Genomic DNA, 10,441 nt, shown 5'->3' on the forward strand with positions numbered 1-10,441 from the left:
TGAAATATGGATACATGCTTTACATGCAGCTGAAAAGAGAAAGGTTACTGATTGTGAAATGTCTCATGCAGGGCAAGACATTCGTGACATAACTGGTTGGGAATCACTGGAAGATGCATATTCAGTGTATGCGTATTTAGCAAAGGTATAAAACACGGATGTACTTGTGGAAGAGAAACGAAAGAGAGATGAAGATAATGCAGGGACATCTAAAAGAATAACAAGAAGTGTGGATCAGCCTAAAGCTACAAATTAGTCACCTACCGAGCATGCTATGGAAGAGGTCAGTCAGGAGCAAAAACAGGATAGCAAACAAGAGGGCAAAAAGAAGGGCAAGTAGCTAAGATATAAGTTGCAGTTTGACATTGAGACAGCCATAGATCTTAAGAAGGTTCTTCAAGAACGGATCCTAAATAGTCAGGTGGAATTCACCTTGGAAGAGGTGCTTGGCATCGCCAAGCAAGAATTTCATGATGAGATCATTGATATAATTAAGAGGAAGCGTCAGTTTCTTGGTGATACCACTAGTGCATTGCTACAATTTAAAGAGGAAACTGGTTTGTTGGTATTCGGGCTGAATATGAGCATGAAGTAAGTATTGGATTATCTATGCAAGATGCTACTAATCAGTGGACAACATGGGGAAAAGAGAAGAAAGTGGCTGAAAATGCATTGTCTTGTAGCAATATGCATGGTGGAGTAAGACAGATGCAACAATATGGGGAAGAGACTCTAGGATTTATTCTTCGAAGTCATTACACAAAAAATCCTTGGGCTAGGGCTACCACTGAAACGGTAGTAAAAATAGGGGAATGTGAAACTTCTTGTGTTGCTTTACTTGACCATGGGTCTGAGATAAATGTCATTGAGCATGGATTGTATGAAAATGGTGTATGGCCTGTGGATATTGATCATGGTTAGCATATGAGGGCTGCAAATAATTCTTTGGGAGAGCTTTATGCTGCATGTGCTAATGTAAAAGTGACGATTGGTGATGTACAAGAAGAGCAACACTTCTTTGTTCAAGATAATTCCTCATATGTAGTGATTTTGGGATAACCTTATATTACAAGAGTGCGTATGGAAACAAAGGTGCTTGATGATGGTTCTGCTTGTGCAAGAGTCAGAAGCAAGGATGGGAGAAATCGGGATATGCTTCGAGAGTCTTCTTTGGCTCCAAATGCAAGGGAATTCAAAGACCTGGATTTTCAAGCACTGTTGTAATGCGGGGCTACAGTAGTACTGTTCAGAGAATGTACTTGCTTCTTGATGGAATGAAGCATGTATTTACTATTGGTTATTCTCAGTTTACAGCAAACAGTTCATGTTGGTTTAAGTCTCTGGAAGCTATGTGCAAGGCTGAACGCATATCTATGAAACAGGCTACTAAGGAACCGAGAGCATTGGGACTGTTAGCTGAAAATGAAGGCATTTCAGGCATCTTTTATGGGCTGAATATTAATGACACTGGCTGAAATTTCAGCAACTATACATGCAGAAAATGAGGCTGAAAACAGAGTGTTGTTAGTATGTTCTTGGACATGTATGATGTTATAGCATTGTTTGCTCAGCAAGAAGGATTACAATGGGCTGAAGCACTTGTGGAGACAGTATAAGAGAGTTGATAAAAAGGTGAAACCAATTGATTTGCCACTTCCACCAGAAAGTGAGGGTTTGTATGAAAAAATGTCAAGGCAGCCAAGCTTATGGGATCCTAAAGATATAGGTCATCAATTTACATTTGACATATTACAGGAATTGAAAGTTGGTGCAGAAGGGTTTCTTTTGCCTGCTGAGAGAGACTGTTTTATGCAGATGTTGGCTAGGCATGGAAAGGCATTTGCGTTTCAGCCAAGTGAAATAGGTTGTGTGGATCCAAGTGTTGTCTCTCCTATGGTAATATTTGCTGTGCTACATATACCATGGAACTTGAGGCCTATTCCAGTGCCTAAGGCTTACTTGCCAAAGCTGATGGATTTGCTAAATGAAAAGATTCGCATGAAGATCTTAGAGCCCTCTTCAGCCTTGTACTCAAATCGTTGGTTTACTGTGCCCAAAAAGAATGGAGCTTTGAGATTTATTCAAGACATGCAACTGGTCAATAAAGTGACCATAAGAAATGTGGGTGTAGGTCTTGTGGTTGATGAATTTACAGAGGCTTTCGCAGGCAGAGCGATTTATTCTTTGGGCGATCTGGGATATGATTAGTTTGAGCTTGCAATTAAAAGCAGGGATATCACAACCATGAAGACTCCTTTAGGGTTAGTTTGGATGTGTACTCTCCCGCAGGATGCAACAAACTCAGTGGCACACATGACAAATGCTATGAATAGGGTACTCAGGGATTTTATACCACAATTGGTAATGCCCTTCTTGGATGATGTTCCAATAAAAGGGTGTGCAGTGGATGAAAAGAATGAAGAGATGGATGCTCTTGGATGCAGACAGTTTGTTGCAGACCATATTGTGAATTGTGAGAGGATTTTGACGCGTCTAGAAGAGGTGCATTTAACTCTTTTTGGACAAAAGTCTGTCTTTGGAGTTGAAGAGGTTTTGATTGTTGGTTATATGTGTGGGCCCTATGGGCGAAGACCATCACCAACAAAAATAAATGGGATTGATAGAATGCAAGATGTATGCACGAATGTATCAGAGGTGCGTAGATTCTTGGGCTCATGTGTGTTCTATTTGATATGGATTTCTCACTTTGCACATGTAGCTGATGCTCTATATCAGCTCTTGAGGAAAGGACAAAGATTCCATTGGAAGAGGAAGCATCAGAAAGCAATGAAGAAATTGAAGCAGCTCTTAAAATTTGCTCCTACATTAAGAAAGGCTGACTATTCACATGGAAAGTCTATTATTATTATTGTTGATACAAGCCCAATCGAAATTGGATGGGCAATTGAGCAAGATGATGACGAAGGGGAAAGATATACAATACGCTTTGGTGCTAAAGTATTGACTGAACGATAGAGAAGGTACCTACAGGAAAAAAGAGAATTATGGAAAATTGTGACAGTCCTTAAATGTGATAAGGAGTATTTTATGGGTGCTCGTGTAGTCATTGAGACTGATTGTTTACCGGTATTGGGTATGATTACTAGTTGTGCTACCCCAGACATTGCTATGCTCCGGTGGATTGCATACATCAAATCTTTGAACCTTGAATTTCAGCATATTGCAAGAAGAGATAACCCAGTGGCAGACATGTTATCTCGAGCACGCTATGAGAATGAAGATGGGATGATGGATGAGGAGGAACAACATGACTTTCTTGCGGTTGAAAATGATGTTGTAAGAGTGAATTTAGCAAAGCAAGGTGTTGCTATAGCATTAATAGCAGCTTAGACAACAAAGAGAAGACACTTAAGATGTTTTGCATCTTGTGTAGAAGTGTTTCTAGAAGACGAATATGAAGGAGAGGCTGAAAATTGGTCAATACCTCAGTACATTAACAAAGAGAGATGAATGGCCAGATGAGGAGTTTAAGAAGATAAAGAGGAAAGCCTATGGGTTTTTCTTAAAAGATGGATACTTATGGAAACATGCTAAAAAGAAACAGGATATGCCATTGCAAGTTTTGAGTGATAGAGCTTCACAAGTAAATGTTATGTAAGAATTTCATGAAAGCTTGTGGGCTGGCCATAGAGGTGTTTGGGGTACTTTTGCAAAGATCAAAGAAAGATATTGGTGGCAGGGTATGTATAAAGATGTTGCTCACTTTGTGGAAACATGTATGACATGTCAAATGTATTCATCCGTGAGACATTGGGATGGACTGCAGTCCACGTATCCATTGTCTCTTCATTTTAAGTGGGTGGTGGATTTAGTCACGATGCCTACAGGTCTTTGAAAAATGAGACATCTTGTGCTTGCCTGTGAAGACTTGACTAATCAAGTGGAAGGGAGAGCTCTACGTACTAAGACAACAAATACTGCGTGTACTTTTCTCTTAGAAGAGATCTTTTGTAGGTATGGCTGTGTGGGAAAAATTGCAGCAGATAAGGGTGAGTTGGATGCAGATGAAGCTCATGATTTCTTTGCATGGTTGGGGATAAAGCTTGCTTTAACTTCAGCCTATAATCTTGAAGGAAATGGAAAAAGTGAAAGAGGTCATTCACCTATTGTGAAGGCATTGGCAAAAGCATGTGGAGAAAATGTAAAAGAGTGGCCACGATTGCTCCCTTATGCTTTGTGGACTGACAAAACAACACATAGTGTTGTTACAGGATATATGCCTGCTAAATTGATGTATGGTCAAAAACCTATCATGCCGATAGAAGAGATGACAGTCACATGGAGTATGCTACCTTGGGAGGAGGAGTTGAATTGAGAGGAGTCGTTGGCCTTGCGCATTAGACAGTTGGTCAGAAGACATAGAGGTAGCAATTGCAAAATTAAGGGCAGCAAGGATACAGAACAAGAAACAGTTTGACAAAGACATAGACTGAGACTAAGAACCATACAAGATGGAGATTGGGTGTTGGTTTATGATAGCAGTTGAGACAACTAGTATAGTGCCATCCGTAAAGTTTCCAAAAGATGGTTTGGACCCTATGTGGTAAGATAGGTGTTTGATAATGCTACTTATGCATTAAATGAGTTGGATGGGACACCCATAAAGCTTTCGGTAGCAGGGAAAATAATCAAATTATTCAAGAGACAGGAATCTAATGCCTATGAGTTGCCAAAACTGAAAGAAAATAGTGGCCATGATACAAGGGCTAGCCAAGAAGATATGGAAGATGAAGAAGCAAAGGATATGGTTACAGAGGATGAGGAGGACTCAGAATCTGGTGACAACTAGGATTTTGGCATATACCGAAGGATGTGCAGATTCAGAGGGGGTGGATGTCATACCACTACGCGAACACGGTGTGAAAAACTCTGGAGTGCATCATCATTCGACTTTCTTATTAATGTAGAGAGTCAATGTGATCTGAGTCATTAGTGCTAGTGTCCGTGACATGGATTATCCAAAAATACTAGATTTTTGGATAATTTAAGCCTGGTTTTGATATTATTTATTGTAAAAATCCAAAAAAGTTAGAAAAGATTCTAGATTAGGATGGCATGTAAAAAAACAAGTTACTTTTTCAGCCAGTTATGGGATTTTTCACAAAAAAGAGAGATTAGCGAAATCGGGCGTGTCGCGATTGCTATTGACAGGCTGAAAACTGCACTTTGAACTGGAAGGAGTGATCTGGAAGATCCGTGAGTAGGTATCCTGGGGTTTTACCCCCCTTCCGAAGACAACAGAGCCATTAGATTTGGGTTCCAAGCAACATAAAAAGAGCTCTTATTTCTGATCCACGTTTTTGTTCTATGAGGGAGCTCTAGGAGATCTAATGCCTGGAGAGTGCTTCTGAGTAGTGCCAGACAAAGGATTTAAGGTTCTGTCAATATATATTGATTTGATTCATTGTGCTTTGTCATTATTATGTTTATCTCGTGTATTCTTTATCTTCTCTTCCATCTCCTATCTCTACTTCCTTCTACCTCTGATCCCCGGTGGATTCGACCTTTCGACAAAAACCCCTCCGACAACGTGTTTGGGAATTACTGAGCATTTACCTATTCCAAATCTCTTCATGTGGATGAGATGTGCCTTAAATCTAGTCAAAGGCCTAGCATACTTATTGGCACAATACTTGCACACCCTCTTTGATGTGTTGGGACTTGCAAACTTTCCCAACAAGGTCGCATGGTTCCAAAGGTTATCGGACTTTGGAGGCATGATGATTCGTGAACTTGTAAGTTAGCAAGTTGTTGCTGTAATTTGTGGCAAAACACACTCTATCTCTCAGTCTTGGTCATTCGCTTCCACACTGCTTCACTTTGACATGGTATTAGAGCATTGAAGGACGTGGACCTACTTGAAGAGCAGATTTTAGTGCGACACAAGGCTGCGTTTTCGGCATTCGAGGGTGAGCAGGAAGGCTGTGCATTCGAACAAGGCTAAGGCAAGTGTGGGCATGTGAGAAAGGAGCAAAGTTGTTGAAGTTGCTGCTGATCTTTGCTGTTTGAGAAGAAAGAAGGTTGTGTTTTGGGCCTTAAGTGCAAATTTTACCTTTTCAATCGCCTTCGGTGGGTGAAGGAGTGGACAAACGAAGAAGAGCTCTAGCAGGCTACGTTTTCACAGTTTGAGGGGGCTGCTTTTTGTGTTTTATGCAGGCATTTTAGGTGAAGATGTCTTTTGAGATTGAGATAGAGTTTTAGGTGATCAGGGACCGTTTTACCGGCTCTTCCATCAGATCAGAAGCTCGACGGCGAGAACTATCGCATTTGGTGTGTTATGATGCTTGCCATTCTGGAGTCCTACGATTTAGCAAAGCTTGTTACGGAGGCTATTCATCGTCCTTCATCAAGAGACGAGCCCAAACTCTCTGTGAGTGATAAGTGGGAGTTGGCAAAGGCTCAAGTGCATTGGAACAAACTAAATGCCCGCATCCATTCGTTTTTGGGTAGTCTCTGGGAAATAAGTAGGGTTACATCTGCTTGCATGCTACCTGGCAACTCTGTTATGCCCACCTAGTGGTGACTGCCCGTCTCTAGGAAATGAGCAGGGTAACATGTGCAGTGCACCCCCATTTCTCTTGCAAAGAGAAGAAACCAAGGTGACGCCAAAGGGAGGTTGCCTGCATCACCATGTTGACAACAGTGGTAGCGTGGTTCTCCCTTGCTTTGAGTTCTATTACCCATTCAGAGGGAATCACTAGGAGCTTTGTACAATGTACCTCTTTTATTTGGCTCCTAGTTGTATTTTCTTTGTTCACTGCCTTAAGTAGGACCCACTTGCTTCTTTGGCTATCTATGGCCATGTGCTTTCTGGGTGTCTGCATCTTCCATTTATCCTTCAATGTCTTTGAGAAATGATGGGAATGCACTTCACATTCATTTGCAGGGGCCATTATCCTGAGGGCATTCAGACATCAGATGTTTGGCTTATTTTATGTCTTTGTTCAGCCTTGTTTTCTTTGCTTATTCGTGCATCCTCCCTGTGTGCTCTGTAACAGGGAGCTTCTATGTGCTCTGTGAAAGGGAGCTTTTCTGGAAATCTTGGATAGAAATCATCAATCTACACATGTCAAAAGTGTGGCAGCAGCATACTTACAGTAATGGCAATCATAATCAGAGCACCCCAAACTTGGTATTTCTATCATTTGGTTTGGAGTATTTAAGGAGCACTCAAGGGTCAAGTTTGGATCTGGGAACTTAGTTTAGCGAAAGTTTATTTTCTTGGCTTTTTTTGAGGAGGCGTTTGTAAGCTTAATCACTCCAAGAATTCAGATGTCAGTTATTCAGAACTGGCTGTCTGAACTTGATGATATTTACCTGATATTTTCATGCAGGTACCGGATAACATCCTCATTGAAAGGGTTGTAGGGAGGCGGCTTGATCCTGTGACAGGAAAAATTTATCATCTCAAGTTTTCACCTCCAGAGAACGAAGAGGTTGCAAGAAGGTTAACTCAACGGTTTGATGACACAGAGGCCCAGGTCAGCTATGTTGCGTTGAATATTTCTTTTTACATGTTTGAGCTCCCTACATATTCATATATCATGTTTGACATGCATGGAAGAACTAGGTTCAGGCATCTGTATTAAAGTAGACTGTGTGCTTTCAATAGAATGCCATTTGCTATCATGGCTCCTTTCAGTAGTGGCCTTGTCAACAATGAAGGTCCAAGTGTGTGTGGGTGCCTCAGAGTAAAAAGTCTAGGGTGTTGACTTTTCAGTGCAATATTTGACTAAAATTCACACTTGGTTTTACTATTTTCAAACTTGTCCTTTTCATTGTAGGCTCTAGATTGAGCAAGTCTCTTTATATGCATAGATTTTGGTAAATTCCATCACCTTCCATTTATACCTTTGAAAAAAAGTAGTAGATCTAGCTACTTGGTAACTGGCTTAGAATCATAGAAGAGAACCTGAAAGCCCTATGATCAACTGCAATAGCAAAGCAAACTTTAGAAGACGAGACAAAAATATCTCTCATTGGATGGTCTGAGCTAGCAGCATAGTGGATGGAATCATGATGACTTTTATGGTCCTTTCGTCTAAGAGTACTCCAATCAAGGGCCTTACATCATGCTCCATAGCAGTAATTGAGGTACCATGTATTCCGTTTGAGTGGGCCATGGATGATACGGATATTGTAAGCCAAAAATCTAGCATAGCATTAACTGTTGGCTATAGCTGATGATGAAAGCAGAGCTTAGGAGTTGCCCAGATGTTCAAAACAGTATAGCCATGGTCAATCTGATCAGTAAATATCTAAAGCAAGTTACACAACAAACGTACACTCATAACATCAGGAGTGATATGCATTCTAAAGTTTGAAGCTGATTATGAAAGTCTGGAAAGCAGTTCTGGTTGCGGTACATCTTGCCTCTTGCCAAAAAATGAGAAAAAGCAAAGTGCACAGAAAAAGGAAAGAAATCACTCTTCCAAGAATGGTCATCCTCCCCTCTCCTCTTAGAGAAACCCCGATCATCATACAGCTCTATTAGCCTTAGCACAAAATATAATACTTTCTATTACTGGATGCAGCCTGCTAGTGCATGTAAGCTGCCAATGTGTAGTCCAAATGTATCTTGATTGTTAGCACCTGGCATTGTTTAATAGGCTTAACTTTGAGCCATTTTCTGTAAAATTGAGCACTTGATTATCGTTGTTATTCTTTCTGAATCATCTATATTGAATGTATTACAATGATATTTTTAACAGGCCAGGCTTCGCCTAAAAACACATTCGCAAAATGTGGACAGTGTGCTGTCAACTTACAAGGATGTCTTGAAAAAGGTAAAATTGCATGCCATACTAGTTGGGTATGAAACCTAGTTTACCCCTAGTGTGTTCGTTTTTTTCTTTTAGTACGCTATTGGAAGGAGGCTACAATTGTGACATTTTTCAATAGGAATCACATAGTTTTAGGCTGCTCTGAAACTAAAGCTTTTCTCCACCGACTCTGGCAGCACAATTCTCACCAAGGTTTTTTAGGAACTTGATGACTTTGGATACTTTGCTGATATGACTGAGGTTTACTCTCACATGCATCTAGCATACACAGGCTTGTAGGGTCTCTGGCTTGCTGTAATCACATGGTTTCTATGTTAGCAGTTTTACTAGACCTTACTGCAATAGATTCACTCCAGATTATTTAAAGAACTATATAGATTCACAGGGAATGCAGACATACTGGCTCGCTCGGCTAATATTTGGTGAAGGTGACCTATGTTTGCTGCAGGGGGGCGTGGGGGTGCAGGTATTCCCCATGGTGCCGTTTGGGTGTGTGTCTGATCTGGGGGAGAGAAGAGCATTCTGGCTTAACTGTAGTCTGTTGGTGCGAGTGAGTGAGACAATTGCAAGTTCACTATTCAAGTGTTCCAAACCTGGGTATTTAATTTCTCAAAAGAGTAGACTGAGTTAGAGCGAAGCTCTGATTGATTCCAATGTCCACATTATGTTCTCCTTGTGTGCATTTCATATGAACATTGTGTCTAAACATGTCTTTTTTCCATAAAGTAGTGCATTTGTGTCCAGCCTCGATCTCAATTTTTGCAGTGATGTGCTTTTGTATACCTGTGTTTTATGATGAGCATTTCATCTCTTATGAAATTGGCATCTCAAGTCTCTTTCTGCTGCTGATTGTTAACTTTACACCAAGAATGCTACTGTCACTCACATGTGTGTATGTTGTTATCCATGTGGTGTTAAAACTTCTACTAATATGTGAAATGGTTTTACAGGTTGATGGTAACCAACCAGTAGATGTTGTGTTCAAAGAGATTGACAACTTGCTTTGTGATTTGAAAGAAGAGAGATCACAAAGCACCTTGCTGACTTAGAGATGCAACCCACATTTAACAATTGCAGTAAAACTGAAGTTTCTTGCACATTTTACACGGAGAATGCCGACATCTTCTGTTCTTTTATAGGATTTCTTTTATTCTGATTACAACTCCCATTTCACATAAACACTCATTGTGCTCCATAAGAAAAAACTTTAGTGGTAGGTTTCCAACTCTCATAATGTTTGATCCATTTTTTATCTTAACAAATAAAGTTGATGCAACTAGTAGCTCATCCTTTTTGACTAGAGTGCTTTTGCATTGAAGTCTAACTGCTTTTCTTTGTCTTGATTGTAAGGGTGAAACTAGAATATAAAGTTTTAAATTGTTTTCAAAACATTGTTAAGAATTTGAACCTTCATAGTGAACTTGGAGTGACTATTAACCTATGTGAGGAGAAAATGGAGCAAAAGGCAGTAAGACACGGCATGCAATTTGGCATTTCTTTAACGCTAGTGTGGTACCTTTAGCAGACATTAGGATGCCCTTTTGGGTGGCTTTTGAAATTTTAGTACATGTGTACATGATGCAAATCATGTTGATGCTCATAGGAGTGATACAATAGTGGCTACATTACATCGATAT

The 10,441-nt window shown here is 40.3% G+C and overlaps 1 protein-coding gene across 1 annotated transcript in view; it reads left to right on the top strand.

Annotated features, from left to right (window-relative positions):
* Positions 1–10,101, top strand: part of AMK2 (adenosine monophosphate kinase) — a 41,580-nt gene extending 31,479 nt beyond the window's left edge. Inside the window, exons 5-7 of the mRNA XM_087671566.1 lie at positions 7,356–7,502; positions 8,733–8,807; positions 9,755–10,101. Coding sequence (XP_087527692.1) covers positions 7,356–7,502; positions 8,733–8,807; positions 9,755–9,853 — 321 coding nt within the window. The 3' untranslated portion in view covers positions 9,854–10,101. The remainder of the gene's footprint in view (positions 1–7,355; positions 7,503–8,732; positions 8,808–9,754) is intronic.
* The last annotated feature ends 340 nt before the right edge of the window (positions 10,102–10,441 follow it).

The sequence above is a fragment of the Lygodium microphyllum genome, chromosome 3 (genome assembly GCF_053477565.2).
Source record: "Lygodium microphyllum isolate KBCC chromosome 3, Lygodium_microphyllum_v1.1.10, whole genome shotgun sequence".
Classification (NCBI taxonomy): domain Eukaryota; kingdom Viridiplantae; phylum Streptophyta; class Polypodiopsida; order Schizaeales; family Lygodiaceae; genus Lygodium; species Lygodium microphyllum.